Source organism: Myxocyprinus asiaticus, chromosome 10, assembly GCF_019703515.2.
Source record: "Myxocyprinus asiaticus isolate MX2 ecotype Aquarium Trade chromosome 10, UBuf_Myxa_2, whole genome shotgun sequence".
NCBI classification, from domain to species: Eukaryota; Metazoa; Chordata; class Actinopteri; order Cypriniformes; family Catostomidae; genus Myxocyprinus; species Myxocyprinus asiaticus.
The window spans coordinates 16055018-16075000 of NC_059353.1; the positions used below are offsets into that span (position 1 = coordinate 16055018).

Consider the following 19983-nt stretch of genomic DNA (forward strand, 5'->3'; position numbering starts at 1 on the left):
GAAGTTAAAGCTCGGTTGCAAATGGGTCTTCCAAATGGTCAGTAACTCCAAGCATACCTCCAAAGTTGTGGCAAAATGTCTTAAGGACATCAAAGTCAAGGTATTGGAGTGGCCATCACAAAGTCCTGACCAAAATCCGATATCAAATTTGTGTGCAGAACTGAAAAAGCATGTGCGAGCAAGGAGGCCTACAAACCTGATTCAGTTACACCAGTTCTGTCTAGAGGAATGGGCCAAAAATAAAGCAACTTATTGTGAGAAGCATGTGGAAGGCTACCAAAAATGTTTGACCCAAGTTAAATAATTAAAAGGCAATGCTACCAAATACTAACAAAGTGTATGTAAACTTCTGACCCACTAGGAATGTGATGAAAGGAGTAAAAGCTGAAATAAGTCATTCTCTCTACTATTATTTTCACATTCTTAAAATAAAGTAGTGATCCTACCTTACCTAAGACAGGGAATGTTTTCCACGATTAAATGTCAGGAATTGGGAAAAACTGAGTTTAAATGTATTTGGCTAAGGTGTATGTAAACTTCTGACTTCAACTCTGTGTGTGTGTGTGTGTGTATGTGTGTGTGTGTATATATATATATATATATATATATATATATATATATATATATATATCTCAGTATGAATATACATTTTTGTTCTTTAAAAATACTTTAAGATAGTTGCCGTTTGGCTAAGTGTGCTATGGGTGGCAAAAGACAATTTTGCACAAGACGAAGAGGTTGTAGCATGAAAATGACCTATAGAAAGTCACTGAACATAGTCTCAGAACCATTTGACTTCTGGTATGATATTTCATTTTGAGAAGATCTTGAAACCCCATACAGTGTCTGCTTCACTTTTGATGTCCTACTTCTGAGTAATTGATGCCTCCGCAAACTTGACCCAAGACCGACCCTCCTAATTCCCTGTTTTAGCAATCTGAGAAAGAGTGAAAGGAAAGGGATATGGTCATGAGAGTTTCCTCTCCCTGAAGTGATTTTTGGAGTCAGAGGGAAGCTATCGTTTGGCTTCTCCGACCCCCTGTGAGGTTGATCTGCTCCTTTAAAACCTGTTTCACAGACCTGTTTAACAGTGTGTTAGCGGCACATATTAATTTCAGCGGCCATTTGAACAGGGTACACTGTAGCGTTCACACTGGGCACGTGATGTGAGCCTTGCAGCACTGCGATAAGCCTAGCACAGACTACACGACTCAAGCTCATCTCCTTTAATGTTCCAACTGGTTTGCAACTAAAAATCTCAGATTGCACGACCTACTGCCGTGTAGTGTGTGCACTCCTGCAACCCACCCTGACAAGTCATTTATGCTATGATGTATTTCAGTCCTGTTTGAAATCTGGCCATTGAGTCATCAGGTGTGTGCACTTTCACGATGAGCAAGAGACCGAAAATATGCAACAGCCAATGAAATACAACTTTGCAAGAGGTAAAAATCTGAAAACATTAGGTTGACTTTTCTTTAGCTAAAATCGATGAGTGCTTACCAAAATTGGAAACATTTCCCCCCAGTGGCCAAAAACGGTAAGTATTGTTGGGCATATGGGCACATATGAGCTCCAATTCCCAGGTGAAATGTCCACAGAGGGGCACCTGAAGCGAGTTGTTTTTAGCTGTACATGCTGTATTACAGTGAAGAGGAATTTTAGCACCTACTAAGTAGGTACTTTTGGGGGCGGGGAGGGAGTGTGGGAGGTGCTGCAGCCTATGATTGGCTAAAAACCTATGACGTACAAAGCATTGAAAAACGAGTCGGCAGCCGGCATTTGTAAACAAGCTAGCTACTAGCTTGCTACTCAGAGGATTGCGCTAATTTTACGGTTCCCTGAACAGAATTAACATAAAACCAACAAAGTATCCAAAGAGGATCACCCGTTTCACATATGTCTGTGTTTGAGGGGTGAGCAGAGCTGCTGCATGACTTTATCAGGAGACACACTTCGATTGTTTTCATCGCATCTGTACTGTGTCTTTAAGTCAATGAGTTAGTATTTCAGTACAGTAATTTGAGCTATAAAAGCCTTTATTATAAAAGACTGTGTTGATAATTAGGTTTATATATGCATTTTCATATTTCCATGTCTTGTGCTGTGTGGTTAAAGACCGCCTCGTATCATCTCTCTCTTCGGAGAGAGCATGGAGGAAAGCATGCACGGCTCATGCGCTCAGTATAAACTAACCTGAAGACACAGACTGCATCCGAAAACTGGAAAGTGCTGCCTTCGGAGGCTGTATAATGAGTTAGGATGAAATAAGCTGCTTTTTCGGAAACAGCGAAAGTCAGTGTAAAACAGCCCTGTTTAGCTCCAATCCTGGCGTCCTCTGTTGGTGTTGTTGTTTTTGTTGTTGTTACTATTGAATCATGCATGCAAACTACATCAGAAGAAAAATGGTCGATACTAGAAGACGTCACTATGGGGGTTACTTTTGTGAGTGTGAATGCAATAGGGGAAATGTCTCCTCAGGTGTCCCATTCCTCTTAAGAGTTCTCATCTAGAAAGTTACTAAGTGAAAAGCACTGAGACTGGGTAATGGGGCTATTGTGGTCAATCCTAGGGTACAGAAACTCTCAGAAACCACATGCTAACTTCCTGTGTGATCATGTTGCAAGAGGAAAGCTAGGTATTGGGAAGCAGGCGATAGAAAATAATTACGAATAAAACAAAACATCACCACGTCTCCCGAACCACTGTCTCATCATTATTTTCAGCTGTTCTTTCCCGGTCTGTGCAAATTAGTGCAATAATGGGCGCAAGCCCGTCTTTCATGTTGTTTGTTGACAATGCACTGTAAACTTATTTATCAACACAATCTTTTGCATTATTAGCGTTTATGAAGCAATGTAAAATACTGAAGTTTACTACTTATCCACTGTTTGAAAAAAGCGATTTGAATCGTGCTTGATGCAGATTACAAATGCAGTTCTGGGTTCTGTGTAAATTAATTACCATTTCATGTAAATGTGGTCCACCTCATATAAATTAGATTTCATTGTCGTAGTACTAGCAAGCCTTTACCAATAAAACAATTGGTTCTTTTAGCTGAAAGGCCTAACCACATTTGCTACTGACACCATATTGGGCGTTGTGATTTCTCTCATTTATTGTTCTGCAAGATGTCCGTCTCCTCCTCATATTGTTTTTGACTGCTCTCTGTCTGTGTTGTAGACATGAGGAGCTGCTTGCAATTGGGGGTCTGTACTCCGTCATGTGGCTAAAACAACAGCAGAGCCCAGAATCAGAAGAACAACCACTAGAGCCACAGAAGAATGGTTAAAAATGGAGTAATGATGATGATGGATGAAATCAATCAGGAAAAGAGCTGGAGCTTCAAAGTTCATCTCAGACAAAGGGGCACCAGACTGCACAAATGTTAATGAACATTGGCGAATGTGTCTCAGGGAAAAGTTGCATAGGTGAAGTTAAGCAAATTATTGAAACGGTTTGGGTATCCGACAAACTTTAAACCTTACGTTAACGCTTTGAAAACAGCGCTAGTATAAAAAAAAAATACTGCCATGTGGTGAATGACTTCAGTCATTTCTGTTACATTGTTGTTGTTTTTTTTTTTTTTTTTTTTTTAGTTCATACTTCAAGTCACGTCATTTGGTGTGTTTACGCTCCTATTCAGTGAATTGTGTGGACTAAGAAAATGTTGAATTATCTCTTTCATACAGTGATCTGCAGTTGGGAATTGTTGGTACATGCTCAGGGCCATTTGACAAATTTTTTTCATTATAATGCTGTCACAAGAAGTCTGTCACACTTTACATTACAGTGTTCATATTTCTTGCAATTTTGCAGTGTTATTACTATAGTACTTAATTTCATAAGCCTATAGTATGTGTAATATGTTCACTGTAAAATTAGTTACCAATATTTTTTCTTAAATTTAACAAGAAAAATTCAGAAACACCATATATATATATATATATATATTTTTTTTTTTTTTTTTTTGAGTGATATAATCATGTTGGACTAGTTTAGATATGACCTTTTACTCATATCTAATTTCCAAAGCCATATTTAATCTGTTGTTAATATACTATATAACTTTCAAAAATGTACATGGAAACACTCATCATGTACATTCAACCATAATTTTAATATCAGTGACATGCTCTGCAATGTGGAATGAATGCCGTTTCACAAAAATGCCAGGATGATTTAAAAATCCTGCATGTATTGTAAATTATGATGAAATTAATACATTTTAAATGATAAATGGCTTTTCTGAAGCTGATAGGTATTAAAAGAATATACAGCATATGAACCACAGTGACATTTACAAACATACCAGAAAGGGAAGAGTAGCCTATAGCCTTGAAATGCTATCCTAAAATGTTATTAAGCTCTAAGAAGCTGGATGTTTTGTACAAGAACAAAGTTTTTAAAATCTACTTTTTGTATTTTCATTCTCTGTGGAATTTGCACTGGTCAAATATATCATTTTTATAAAACCTAGAAATAAAGTCTGTAAATAAATACAACCCTGACTATGTACAAAAGTTAATTTATTTAGAATATTTACTTCTTTTCACTTAAGCTATGGTTTAACACTCACAAAGACATGTAACAACTTTGACAACCAACAATAAAACACATTAATTAGGCAGAACATGACAGAAATATTTACAGAATAACATTATAATAACTATACAAAAACTGGTATTTTCCTTTAGTTATTTAGGCTTAGACTTATAGCTAATGATTGACCCATCCACATTAATAGTATGGGGAAAACAGGAAGGAGTGGGAGTCCATGTGGATTGTGGACCAGTAGCTGGTTTTACTGGTGAGAACTTTTACACAGTCTTAATTTTTTTATGGAAATGCGCTATAAAAAAATATCTTCCGATTGTTGGTAATTTATGAAGAATGTGTATGAATTCCTATTGGGTCTGCTTGGACTGGCATGTTGCCTGAAATATCTTCTCATCACTGTCATTATCTGTTACTGGTGTTTAAATGGTTGCAAAGATAAGAAAATACTGCAGACAGAGTGGTTAGTACAGAGTGGAATAAGGGAGTAAGAGTTCTTCCTTAAATACATGCTTGCAGAGCCCAGTGTCTGCTAGGGTCCAGACGCAGTGAAAACACATTTCTCATGACTAAATCATGCTGGACCGCTCTGTCCCTTTTTGAGCTTGAAGGAGGGACATGTAGATTTGTCCTGAAATGTTAAAGTGAGTATGAGGTGTGTATCAGAGTGATGTGTCACCATTGTTCAGTTCCAGGCATGCCCTGTGCGTTGACCCAGAAGGAGCACTCTGGTAAATGAGCGTGGTTGCCCCTGGGCTGAACTCCCACGGCAGGCAGAGAGAGAAGTTGTTGAACATGGGACACTCCCCATGGGATGCCAAGCAGGGGAAATGAGGTTCAGAGTGAGGACATGAGAGACACTTTCTGTCTCTCTTTCTCTGTCCTGCGTCACTGCCTCTTTTTTCAATCGCTTAAGCACACATTTTGTCTTCTGTACCTCAACAGCTTGTCAGGGTCTTTGTGCATCAATGGGTGAATTAAGTGCACGCACACAGAAGGTTGGTCATGGTTTTTAAAGTTTGTGGATAATACAAATCATACTTGTAGGACTGCTTGTAGGTACTTGTTTTCCTCTCTTTTAGGAGGAAGTACTCCATAACTGGAGTGTCCCAAACTGGGATTCAACTTAACATTGAAGTGTCTGAATTAGGTCACCGGAAAACTGCATCATTTGTCCATTTGAAAGTCCATGTTTTTGGAAATGTGTTTTTCCCTTAATTCCTGTTGTTGTCAGACTTGGGCCGTTTTTGGTACCACAGGGCTGTGGGCAGGTTCTGGCAGCCCATGTACTCCTTCCTCATCTCAGCCTCGGTGAGGGGTGGGGTAGAGTTACACGGAGCACCTGCAAGAGTGACGTTCAGGAGTCCCAGAGTGGCATCACCCAATCGGGGTATCACAGAACTCTGCTATTCGTTCAAGAAAAGATATGAAATTTTCTAAATTAATTCCAAAATATATCACGTATGTTTGTCCACTGCTAAAATTGTGCAAACTGGTACTAAACATTACTAAACTAGAGACCATTAAATCAACTAGTCTGTTGTTTGAATGTTCATTAAGCATATACAATGGGTCCATGTTATCCAGCATGATTTGGGAATGTTCCAAAGAACATCTTGTGTGCTTCCGTGGAAGCAAGGAAATATCACCTCTTACATGATCTCTTACATATCTTTTTTTATTTTACATCATAACTTCATTAAATATTTAAAAATACTAAAACAGTTTATTTCAAGGTTGAAATAAAAAAGAAAAAAAGCTGATTTTCAAAGTGATCTCCAATTTTAGGAGCCCACCGTACCCTGTTTTCTTTCAATAATAAAAGTTTGAAAGTCCATGTTGAGTGATCCCAGCAGCCTATATTAATAAAATTTGGCTATGACTGTACATAACTGGGAAAAGCTTTGTAAAGTCATGCAAAGTTTTGCTTAACCTCTAATAGAATGAACGTTACTATAACTATATTTTTGCAAACTGAGTTTTACATACAACTTTTTACATTTTGCTGCAGTTTCCTGGTGAAATTACATTAGAGGCGCTTTACATTTCATTTACTTTCACACAAATCACAGGTACTATGGCTGTTTATGACTTTATAAAAATGTATTTTTCGCTCTATTAATCACAACCTGCTATGTTATTATATCGAAACATTTTAACTCTAATGCATCATTTAAAAAAACAATACATTTTAACGCTTGCAATCCAAACCCGCCTACATTTACACACTTATTGCAATATGATTAACATCCACGTTAACTCATCTGATAGAGTGTTGGACTTTAGACTTGGAGAGCATGCCTCGAGCCCAGCCAAGGACACTCGGAGTGAAAGTGAAGCAAAAGTGTGATAGAAGTGATATGAAATTATGTGGTTGCTTCAGTAGATGTGCTTTTCATGTCAAATTTGCTTTTAAACCACTATCAGTTAGATTTAGACATTGGTTAAGGGTAAGGATATCTGTTTTGTTCATCTCTCATTATCTATTAATGACACTGCAGCCAAACATGTAATGACACATGTTATTTTGGTTTGCAAAAATTTTGCCACTGTCACATACATTTCATGAGATCAGGCTGTTTTTGCTTCTCACCTTACTGAGATAGTCTATAAGACACTGGGATGGGTGCAGAGAGGCCCAAAACTCAGCTGTCTTCACCCAGGGCAGCCCATTCAGCAGCACGACATTGACGTCTTTGAGAGATCTCATCAGTCTCCTACTGAGGGCCCCACTATAGCTCTGCTCAACAAAAAGCACCACTCGACTGGCCATGCATCCTGCCAGATCTGCCAACAGTTCCCTCACAGAGTAACGCTCCTTCAGATCAGCCTGGAGAAACAAGACAATATTTCCCTGAAACGGTCATACAGAGCTTTTCTGTAAAACACAATGACATGTTTTAAAGATATTTTGTCTTAAAATTCAATTTATTAAAGCAATAAGCCATGTAAGGCTATGCCTTCGAGATTTTACAACAGGTAAGGGGTGATAGCACAACGTGAAGTAAAATCACTGTAATGCAACAACTCAAGTGGATAATGCTGTTATAAAACAGTGGAAACTGCATTATAATAAAAGTCACAAATGTTCAATATAATAGTTGCAGTTATTAGTAATAATAATGAAATTAAACAATTCTTTCCCAAGTAATTTAGTTCATTAGCCTAACTGTAGATGATATTGTAAATATGTAGATTTGCCACATTAATTCAAATGAAGTGCAGTTACAGGTATGCATATTGCTATATAGTGAGAAATTTGAGCTGGAACTATTCATTTTATAACATTTTGTTTATTCTGATTTACATTAGTTTGCTACTAAAAAAAAAAAAGACCCTTTCAGACCATCATTTTAAAAAAACCACAAAAGAAAAACCACTTTTTTCACTCTGTCTTCGAACATCACTAACATAATTGTGGCTTCTTTTAAGAAACATTGTTAATAGGAGATCTGAGACTTGTTTCTGACTCCTGACCTGGCATTCAAGCATAAGGCAGTTGTTGAAATGAGAAAAGAGCAGTTTTCCTTTGGGAAGCAGAGCGTCTGGTGGCCCTGATCCTGTGTGGTCCTTGTCTCTCAAACCCCCCTTTGTCACTACATCCCTGTCTGGGGAGCAGGTTTTTGCCTTTGTCCCTAGAGAGTCTGTCCCCATTGTCATGGAAGGGTGGGCTTTACTGTGCAGTCTGCTCCCTTCTGTTTGCCCTGCTCTAAACATATGGCCGGGATTACTGAGCACCTTTAGCAAAGGATTGTGGAACTTTGGTAAAGCAACATGAGTGTCCTTTCAGAAAGCAATATAATTAATTGTGTGCACCGTTTCTGGAATGATTGTCTTAATGATAGATGAATGAGGGATTTTTCGGTTGAGGTGGATGGCTAGTCTATTGTGAGTTGATAAAAGGACCTGTCTTTGTTTTTTAATAAGATTGGAGGCTTAAGATTGTGCTTGCCATATTTCTCCATGAAATTCTTATCTCTTTTGTCTTTTTTAAGTGAGGAGTCCACTCTAGTCAATCTGCATTAAGGGAATAAGGGTTGTAAGAATCAACATAAGAACTGTAAAAAAAACAAATACCAAAGTGCAAAGAGCATACAGAGTCATCACTACCAAGAAATGTAACAGAATGAATTGCTGCTTGAAAGTCAACATGAAGTCATTGTCCATAGCGTAATGCTTTTTAACTTTTGGTTAGTGGGCACTTTGAAGTGGTGGGCTATGGGAAACACATTGGGCTCTTTACGGGAAGATAAGGGATGTTCTCGCATTCTTTAACTCAGCACTCTGATTCATTCATACTTTCTTTGCTTTCTGTAAGCCCAAATTTATAGCAGCTCAACCTTAGCATCTTTAGCATAACACAGTACATGCTTAAAAGAAAATCAAGAAGAGAAATGCTTTACTAGATTTGTGGGCCTGTCTTTCTGAAAATACAGTCCTGTTACAAGAAATCCAATGAACTGAAAGATTTACTTTCCAGCCACTGTAGAGCGCAACAGTGTCCGCCCACTTTTTCAGTCACCTGGGTTCCGGAAGTATTTTTCCCATTCATTTCTCCCATAGACTTTTCATAAAATCCTTCATAAAAGAGTTGTAAGCCAAAACAAACAAACAAACCAGCTCCAAAGTAAATCAAAACATCACAAACTTTGTTTTGAGGCTAAACAAGTATTTGAAAATCAGACAAAAAGACAAAGGTACAAGACTGTGTACTTACCGTTTCTCATGAGGGCACAAACTATCCTATGAAGCATTGCGAATTGTGTCATTGAATAAAAAATTATGGGAATATATAAAACTATTGATTTTAGGTTGTTGATCATAAGTATAGAAACAATATATTTTAAGTTTATTGCAAAATATTCTTATATGTACAAATATATAAGTAGTTTAAGGGTGAAGAGAGACCCACTCGATTACGTCATTCACATTGGTGAAGCTTTCTCAGCTGGACCATGGGTAATGTAGTTTACCATGAATTCCGCTATCAAACACAATTTTTAAACAATGAAGTTCAAATAACGCAGAACAGAAGTATATACCATCGATGAACAACCTTTATCGTTGAAAATCAATTAGTCTATGGAAAAAAAATGAACAGAATTTTTAATTCTGGAACCAGACTGTTGCGCTCTATAGAGCACAACAGTCAGCTTCCAGTAAAATGTAAAATTTCCAATCACTTTCTCCATAAATTTTGTCATTTTTTAACTATAACATATATACCTTGAAGACAATTTTTAAGACAGACCTACCATGAACTCCAAAGTCATTAAGTGGTGCTATGTGCTTGGGTTAGGCCACAAGTGGGTGTCATAAAAAAAATAGATGTTTAACCTCTTAAACCTGGAACGGCCCGATACTGTGCCAAGAGGTGGGCACTTATCATGAAAAAGATATAGATTATGGTATTAGTCAACAACCACTTTCTTGATTTGCACAAAATAGGTGTCATTTTAAAGCTTAGACTTATCTTTACAATGAATATAGCTGATCTGACCAATTCTCAAATATTGCTTTTAAATTTTCTGATAAATTAGAATGGTTCCATTTTCATAAATCGCAAATTTGCTATAGTAACAATAATATTTAGAACCAGTAAAAAGATCAAAAAGATCACACAGCCATGTGTCATATGTGTGAGTATTAGCGTATGAAATCCACATGTAAAATAAACAGATAAAACAAAATTTGTCACATTTTGGTTTATAACTTTATAAATAAACATGAAATAGAAAATGGCATATCACAACTTACAGCAGACAGCTTTGGATCAGACAAGCCCACATTTGACATAATACGGTGTGTAAATCCTGAAATATTACTCAAAGAGTGACATCATGACAGCTACGGTGGCTAACGCTAGTGGCGTCTCATTAGCAATGGTTTATCTGGGATCGATTAACTGAAACACGATCTTTCACGTCATAGATGTGTCTAGAAACTCTAGAGAGTTTCAGATTCTATATTTGGAAATATCCAAGTGTCCCATGTGCTCAATGCACATTTTTTGAAGTTATGGAATAAGAGACCCATGAGAGTTGAATATATATATATACAGAGAGAGAGAGAGAGATTTGCATTCAAAGTTTTCCGTTATTCTGTTTTAATGGTCAATAAAACTTGCTTGGAGAGGTTTTTGGACACTTCAATAAAATTGCAAAAAAAGTATACCTTGGAAACCATGGTTCCATATGTTATAACTTTTGATCGCTTTGTACAATCAAAATTTTTTTTTTCCTGGTTTAGTTGACATGTTGGAGAACAACGTCAAAGTTAAATTAATGACTTTCCATACTGTCCATTCGTTTATTTTTAGTGCTTATGTTTTGTGTTTTGTCAGCAGTGTTGTATCATGACAGTCTTTAAGGGTGATCTAAATATATTATCTTAAAATTTTGAAAGTTTTTCTAAAAATTTATACCAAGCAATTGACCTTCTTTGCAATTTAGTTTTTTAGTTATAAGCTCTTACTTTTGGGTATGCCATTTAAGCATGAAATCCTTAAAAATGCCTTCAGGGTGTAAGGGGTTAATATTTGAATTCACGTCACCCTGAAGAGAGCTCCACCATTCAGCTGATAACATGGGAATGGAATTTGAGGCAAAACAGCAACCGTCCACTCCTTCGCAGCACTGCTAATGACGTAATTTCCCTACACTCTCAAACTAATTATATTTAAATATATGAATATTTTGCAATAAACTTAAATATATTGTTTGTATTCTTATAATTAATGCTTCATACCATGAGTAGTTCACTGCCATATAAAATAATTTTAGTACACATAATCTTGTACTTTTCATATTTTCAAATAATTTTTTGCTTCAAATCAAGGTTTGTGATGTTGTAATTCATCTTGAAGCTGGTTGGTTTGGTTTATGGCTTAAAACTTTTTTTTTTTTTTAAGAATTGTTTATTGTTTATCGATTGCTTTATGTCAAAAATAAATGGAAAAATTCTTCAGAAACCAAGGCTGCTGAAAAAGTGGGTGATCACTGTTCCGCTGTACTGTGTAGTCACTTTTGACACCAAAGGTTTGAACATTAACTTTGGTGCATCTAGTCAAAATTCAGTTATACTATGCACACATCAGAATGTTTTACCAAAGGCACACACTCACAATGCCGTTGTTATTGCGGTCCCAGAGCAGCATGGTTCCGTCATTGCGTGTGGGGCTGTTCAGGTACAGAACCAGAGAATCTGCACAGTGCTGCTTTCGGCAGATGTAGGAAATGTGATTCCTGATCACCTCTTTATCTGTGGCTGGATACATCCCCTCTGTGTCTGTAGCTATGAAAATAAAGTGGATGTAAAGCTAGATACATGCTGCTGTTAAAAAGCAGACTAGATTACCTGACTGTCAGGGTGAAGTACATATTACAAATACCTAAATAAAAGCTCGACTAAAAATTTCCTCTGACCTGCCACCTGTCCATTCCCAGCAAAGAATGTCTTTATGTGTTCCTTATGGAAACCGTTGTTCCTCAGCATCTGGTAGAAGAGTTGCAGGTTCTGCACATGGCGCTGGTATGTTATCTGCTCCTGCCAGCCACCTGCACATACACAGGTTAAACGTTATATGCATACCTGTAAGAGTAAGCATGCCTGAGACAGCTGATAAGTCCAAGTATTTGTCTGGAATTTCAAACCTTAATAGGCTGATCTCTGGTCAGATTATACAAATGAGTTAATCACCCATCTAAGGTGATCTTTGAATCAATGTTTTTGTACCTGACAAGAGAACAGCATGATCACAGGTCTGGTAGAGACGACAGGACAGGTGTGTGGCCAGGCGTTGCTGTTGGCATCGGTGGGTGTTTGTATTGAGCTCACAGCTGGAGATAGGCACACTGGGGCTGGTCATGGGTAAAGGTTGCGGGCACCTAGCAAAGTCTGGGTGATCTGCCATAGCAACAACCACATGACTAAGGACACATAGTAGTGTTTGTACAGTTTGGTTTCAAAACACAAATGTACTTTAGAGCACTATCAGAAGGGTAGGAGTGAAGAAGTTTCAAGTACAGTATGACTTTTGGTTACACATAATATTATGCAGTACTTCCACTTAAAAAGGCAGATTCATTCAGATTCCTATTTTATCAAGATCCATATAAAAACTTTATCCAGGCATTATTGAGAAATGAATGGCTGAAACTGAATAGAAATAGAACAGAACACATACAGATACTGTGCTGACATTCCAGGGAGTTTAGCTAAATTATTTATAGTTATAAAGCTGACAATGTTTAAACGCCGTTTACAGGCTGTACATGATGCTAATAGAAATTAGTCATGTTTCTATCCAAGTTACATATTTAATGGTAACACTTTACAATAATGTTCCATTTGTTAGCATTAGTTAAGTTGAACTAACAATGAACAAAACTTTTACCGCATTTATTATACCTTGGTTAATGTTAATTTCATAAATTGCCGTAGAATGGGGGGGGGGGGATACAAAATTCCCCCTCTGTTGTACGAGTTGGTATCACCCAACTAGTGTTGCGCATTCCCCCTCTAGCGTAGACGCAGTGTCACGTGGTACCTGTTACTTTTCTCAGCACTAGCCTGGATGGGCCAATACCAGTTGTTAATAATTATTGGATGAGGATTTTTAAAATTGCTTTTATAGATAATGCAGTGGAGGATTTCCATTCACAGGTATGAATACTTTATTATTCTTTTTTATTAAAAATAACTATCCAGTGTAAAATGTCTCCCAAGAGATATAAAATGTTCTGAGATTTAAATGCGGATGCATGGAGGATTCAGTTTTTAGAGCGTGAACTGCCCCCTGCAGGAATAAAACTTTGTGTCTCAAAAGACACAGTCAGTGGCTGACAACATGTGCAATTTCAGTCTGTAGGTCTGTAACCCACATAAAAGTTTTGTAAGAAAGTGTAGAAATTCTGTTCTGAAAATCTTTGTAATTCCATTTCGTGACACTAGTGGTGCAGAAATTATACACTTCGGCTTCATTCGCTCGTTAATGCTTCCATTCATCCAGTCCAAAACTCATCCAGAGTTTTGCATTGACATTCCAAAAATAATTAATTAAACCTGTTTCACAATTAATTGACTCACCCACACAGCGTAGGCGTTGGGTTCGGTTGCTGTCCTTCACTCCGACCACCAGAGGGAGAAAATGAATCTCACAGAGGCCGCTGCTTTGCTCTACGTGAACGGTTTTGCCCACCGTACCCCTTGCCCGGCTTGCCATACGATCACTTCGACTCCGTCTCCGCTTCAGCTGGTTTTGACAGCGTGTTTTCACAGCAATCGTCAAGCACTCCTCCCCTGTAAATCAACACATGTTGTGTTGAGCAGAACATGTGCAAAAAGAACATGTGTATTAGCTGCTTATAGTCACCCAACAGAGATCAGATTCAATTCAGATTTCAATGTAATTTATACCTTAGGTTATACAAGTAGAGTTTATCAAAACTTTTTATCCAAGCAACAATTCCTGGTAATGAGGGAATATCCCTTCATGAAAAGCAATAATAATGCCTTTTAAACATGCGTAGCCTGACTGGGCACAACAGTGCACATTCTTTCAGGAATCTGCCATAACTGCTATCTATTCATTCCTCTGTTCCAAACTGTTATCAAACACATTGCAGCTGCAGTTTAGACAAGACCACAGGGCTACCGATGCCAAGCAACTGTTATCAGTTTCACGCTGAGGAGGCTTGGAATAGACAGCAGCAATGGAGGTGTAATCACAACCCTTTATAAATCCATTTCACTTAACAAGTAAAATTGCCTCCTTGCAATGAAAGATTTCCTTGGCTGGCCATGCTCTGAGAATGTGGGATAAGACAGAATCAGTAGCCCAAATTAATCTCTCTCTGTGGCCAATGGTATTTAAAGACCCATTACAAAATCATGAAGAGACCTGGAATGATTTCAAATGTGGCCAGAACTAAACCCAGCTTTCTCTGACTCTCACCACATCTTCAGATGAGATGGTCAGTTTTGGATACATTCAAGCTTAAAAGTGGTTCCAGATTTGAATTGAGTCACACTGCATTACAAGCCTTTCTGCCTTGCATTTCTAATGTTTTTGGACATTATTACTCTTATCAAGCCTCATTTTCTGCACCCCTAGGTGCAGCAGTCTCTTTTATACTCCTGTCTCTTGGCCCACACCAATCACAGGTGGGGATCAATCCATGCTGGTTTAGTCCTGTGATAGGTGATGAGACAGGAGAAAGAGAGAGAGGGAGAGAAAAGAAGTAACAGGACAACATAGCAATATGTACACAACATTACGTCACTTTATGTAACAATAACAATATTCCTTGAAGCATCTTGATTTATTCAAGGTTTAAGGCAAGATGTGAGTATCTTGAAATAAGAGTTTACAGAATCAATACAGAATCATTTAAATAAACATCATATGAAATAGAGGTCGACTGATAGTGGATTTTGCAGGTACTGATAACTTAGGTGGTGGGAAAGGCCAATAGTTTTTAAAATCAATTTATAGAATGTAAAAATAAAAATAAAAACTTCTTTCTTTACTATGGCAGGCAAAGACAAAGAGTCCAAAATAAATAAAATCCCAGATACAGTTTTTTGTTCAACTAAAATCCCAATAATAACCCGAAAAAAATTAAGATTTGGTGCATTACGCAGGACTTTTATGTATAAACAAGCCCAAAACACACTGGGGACTATTATTTTGAAATGACAAAATGATGAAACAACTATTGGTCACTATCGACACTATCGATTTTTGTCGATAGCAGATGGTTCCAAAAAGCAACTATCCGTACCGATTAATCGGTAAAACCTATACAGGTGCATCTCAATAAATTAGAATGTCGTGGAAAAGTTCATTTATTTCAGTAATTCAACTCAAATTGTGAAACTCGTGTATTAAATAAATTCAATGCACACAGACTGAAGTAGTTTAAGTCTTTGGTTCTTTTAATTGTGATGATTTTGGCTCACATTTAACAAAAACCCACCAATTCACTATCTCAAAAAATTAGAATACATCATAAGACCAATAAAAAAAATATTTTTAGTGAATTGTTGGCCTTCTGGAAAGTATGTTCATTTACTCTATATGTACTCAATACTTGGTAGGGGCTCCTTTTGCTTTAATTACTGCCTCAATTCGGCGTGGCATGGAGGTGATCAGTTTGTGGCACTGCTGAGGTGGTATGGAAGCCCAGGTTTCTTTGACAGTGGCCTTCAGCTCATCTGCATTTTTTGGTCTCTTGTTTCTCATTTTCCTCTTGACAATACCCCATAGATTCTCTATGGGGTTCAGGTCTGGAGAGTTTGCTGGCCAGTCAAGCACACCAACACCATGGTCATTTAACCAACTTTTGGTGCTTTTGGCAGTGTGGGCAGGTGCCAAATCCTGCTGGAAAATGAAATCAGCATCTTTAAAAAGCTGGTCAGCAGAAGGAAGCATGAAGTGCTCCAAAATTTCTTGGTAAACGGGTGCAGTGACTTTGGTTTTCAAAAAACACAATGGACCAACACCAGCAGATGACATTGCAACCCAAATCATCACAGACTGTGGAAACTTAACACTGGACTTAAAGCAACTTGGGCTATGAGCTTCTCCACCCTTCCTCCAGACTCTAGGACCTTGGTTTCCAAATGAAATACAAAACTTGCTCTCATCTGAAAAGAGGACTTTGGAACAGTCCAGTTCTTCTTCTCCTTAGCCCAGGTAAGATGCCTCTGACATTGTCTGTGGTTCAGGAGTGGCTTAACAAGAGGAATACGACAACTGTAGCCAAATTCCTTGACATGTCTGTGTGTGGTGGCTCTTGATGCCTTGACCCCAGCCTCAGTCCATTCCTTGTGAAGTTCACCCAAATTCTTGAATCGATTTTGCTTGACGATCGTAAGGCTGCGGTTCCCTTGGTTGGTTGTGCATCTTTTTCTTCCACACTTTTTCCTTCCACTCAACTTTCTGTTAACATGCTTGGATACAGCACTCTGTGAACAGCCAGCTTCTTTGGCAATGAATGTTTGTGGCTTACCCTCCTTGTGAAGGGTGTCAGTGATTGTCTTCTGGACAACTGTCAGATCAGCAGTCTTCCCCATGATTGTGTAGCCTAGTGAACCAAACTGAGAGACCATTTTGAAGGCTCAGGAAACCTTTGCAGGTGTTTTGAGTTGATTAGCTGATTGGCATGTCACCATATTCTAATTTTTTGAGATAGTGAATTGGTGGGTTTTTGTTAAATGTGAGCCAAAATCATCACAATTAAAAGAACCAAAGACTTAAACTACTTCAGTCTGTGTGCATTGAATTTATTTAATACACGAGTTTCACAATTTGAGTTGAATTACTGAAATAAATGAACTTTTCCACGACATTCTAATTTATTGAGATGCACCTGTATATCGGTCTATCTCTAATATGAAATGAGGTTGAAATTGTCTAAGTCTACATATTAAATTACAATGTTCTGGACAATATTTGTGCATCAGCTGTTACTGCGATTCTTAAGCATGCTCTCAGACATTCATATGAAAAAGTGAATAAACTGAAAACTGAAACAATCTAATGATTTTTAAGTTGTCATCACACTCTTAGAATATTTTTGCTTCTCTCTTTTACTAGTTACAGTGCAAATGTTCAAGTTTACTTCAAAGTTGAGGGGCTGACTTGTCCTTCACTGTCCTTCCCTTCAAAGGCAAAATGCAGTAACTACATATTTTTGTCAAAATGACCAAAATTGTATCTTAGACTACGTTCTGCCCTGTGACAGATGGGTTTGGCCAACACACTCTCACAGAAAAACCGCACAGATTCCTACGAGTTGGTAACAAATTCGTACAACTTTTGCGACAGCCAATCAGATGACTCTCCCATGTCTCCTCCTAAAACACGACAATTACTTTGTTCCGACATACAAAGCATACTCTTTACGCTTCAAATCATCCTTACACACTCTATGGGTAGATTTAGATATGGGGTTTGAGTTAGGGCATGAAATTAATTAGCATGTAAACGTCTGACACGCAGAAATTTTGCTTACTTCCGCACAACACATCGGGATATTTGCACGTATAGAATTCTTACAAATTCATATGAACAAACCCGTATGATTTCAAACATTTTAGCCGACTTCTCGTATCATGTTGGTTTGACTCAACCATGCATAGATTCAGAGAAAAGAGAGAGTGAAAATTTGTATCCACATTTGGCTGGACAATCAAAAATGTTGAAATCCTTTTTTTTTTTCTTCTTCTTCTTCTTCAGTTTTAGTGTCTGCGTAATTACTGCTTTTCGGCTTTGTAGGGCAATGGACTGTGGGCAGGGCTGGGCACTGAACCCAGTGTTAAGGACTGAACACATACTCAAGGATGAATTATTGACCACTCTTATTGTGAATGCATGACTCTCGGCTTAGTTGTGCAGCTGCCCTCCACTTTTATAGGGGGTCCATGGCCCGACTATTCCTAAGAGTAGATACTCATGCAGAGCTTTCTATCTCGTTCACACACATAAACACACACTCAGGGCCAGCCCGTGGGTTTGTGGGGCTCTAGGCGAAATCATGAAAATGGGCCCCCCGGTGTGAAAATTGTCATAACTTTAAAACATCAATAGAACCACTGCAAACATGATTTTTTTAATCGAAAGCACTAAAAAAGAAGCACTATACTGTATAGCTTGGTAGATTAAAAATAAAGTTAATATGTTAGGTTAAAATGTACATGTGTGTTTAAGGGAATATGTGTATTTTAGATGCTATGACAAGTCTCCATTTTATCGCCTTATTTTGATCACCTTTTTTCTAGAAGTACAAATAAACCAGTGTCTCAATTAATATGAGGTCATGGTAACTGCAAGAATGATTATTACTGGGTAACATTTTACAATAAGGTTTGCATAGGTATAATTAACAATGTAGAGTACAATTTTCCAGCATTTATTAATCTTGGCTAATGTCCATTTATAAAAATACAATTGTTTATTGTTTGTTCATATTAGTTCATATTGTATTAAATAATGTTAACTTATACCATTTTTAATGTTAAAAATGGACTAGTATATGTAGAAATGATTATAAATAAAATTACATATTTTAAGTAGGGCATATAAACACAACACCTCGAAATATATTTTGTAATTTGTAAAATGTAAAGAATAAACACATACCTCTTAGAGAGCAGAGATCTTTGCAGATAGGATGATTTGGTTATTTTCCAGACTAATTGCTCATATTTTCAATCTATGTGAGTTTTTTGCATCTGTATATTGACATTGTCTTAATTCCTTCCCCAGCAGATTGTTCTTGAGAAAACATGAAAAGCCCTTATGATTTGACAAGCGCTGTATCTGCTATCATTTACACAGAGTAACCCTCAAAGTCTCAAATAGCCACAAAGCAATATTTTTCATAACTTATTTCCTGCGTTTCTGTCAGGCGTGCGCATTATTCAGCAAGGTGTGCAATCTGTGTCTAATAATACTGTGAAAAGAAGCCGTGCTCCATTTCCCAACAATGCTTTGAGTTGTGAATAAATTATTCAGATTAGTGTGTACTGCTTAGCTTTACTTCTTGACGATTTTAGATACACTGCTCTTATTTTATTTGTTGTAACTTTCAATTATTTGTCTTTTTGTGATTATTTAGAGCTCATTTTATACTTAATATGATGTTTTTATTTTTCACCATCATTGTGATTTGTATGTTAAATGATCAGGTCCTTGCACGTTGTACGCTCACTTGAGTGTACGCGCAATAGAAACCACTGGACTGCTGAGCATTTCAAAATAAATGTCATTAATGTTACTTAATATTATAACTTGTTCATTTACTTTGCACGTGTTCGCACCTTCGCGGGGCCCCCTAGGCATGTCGGGGCCCTAGTCGGCCGCCTGTTTCGCCTGTTGGACGGGCCGGCCGTCTGCACACCTCACACACACTGCTTAACACAACATGTCACATGGTAGATAACCCTTGAATATGACCTGCATTGTTGAAAAACTATACTTTACAGCTGTCTGTAGGCTACTAGGACACTTGCGTGTCTACATGCTTCTATGACACTTCACTGTTTTCAAGTTATGCAGGATTTTCTCCTATTCCTCTTTGCCCATCCTGGCTAAGAGTTTTAAAATGATAAAATGTGATTACACTTTCCATTACAGTTTTCATGATACCGTGTAATTACCTAGTAAGTACTGAGTAATTATCATGAACTATATGCACTTAGTGTATTTTGTGCTGCTTGTAATTACACAATATTATCATGATTATTACTATAGTAATTAACTATAATAACATATAATATGTCCTGTTATAATTAGTCGGGTGTCCTGAGACGTGTGTGTCCGTGCCAAAAAATACAGTTACAACAGTTATTGTTACTACAAATTTTTTTTTTTTTTTTTTTTTAAATGGTTATTTGGTGTCATCCATAAAAAAGGGGGAA

General features: G+C 37.5%; 2 protein-coding genes across 4 annotated transcripts in view; one reads left to right on the top strand and one right to left on the bottom strand.

Annotated features, from left to right (window-relative positions):
- Positions 1-4507, top strand: part of abcb6b (ATP-binding cassette, sub-family B (MDR/TAP), member 6b) — a 60948-nt gene extending 56441 nt beyond the window's left edge. The window contains exon 18 of the mRNA XM_051709081.1: positions 3184-4507. Coding sequence (XP_051565041.1) covers positions 3184-3292 — 109 coding nt within the window. The 3' untranslated portion in view covers positions 3293-4507. The remainder of the gene's footprint in view (positions 1-3183) is intronic.
- si:ch211-67e16.11 (uncharacterized) overlaps positions 3567-19983 on the bottom strand; it is a 17259-nt gene continuing 842 nt past the window's right edge. The window contains exons 2-7 of one of the 3 annotated variants that reach the window (XM_051709085.1): positions 13645-13857; positions 12292-12462; positions 11982-12113; positions 11681-11844; positions 7151-7387; positions 3567-5963 (exon numbers count right to left, since the gene is read on the bottom strand). In XM_051709085.1, coding sequence (XP_051565045.1) covers positions 5772-5963; positions 7151-7387; positions 11681-11844; positions 11982-12113; positions 12292-12462; positions 13645-13857 — 1109 coding nt within the window. In that variant the 3' untranslated portion in view covers positions 3567-5771. Of the gene's footprint in view, positions 5964-7150; positions 7388-11680; positions 11851-11981; positions 12114-12291; positions 12463-13644; positions 13858-19983 lie in introns of all 3 variants that reach the window. The other 2 variants (XM_051709084.1, XM_051709083.1) reach the window with 2 other exon arrangements.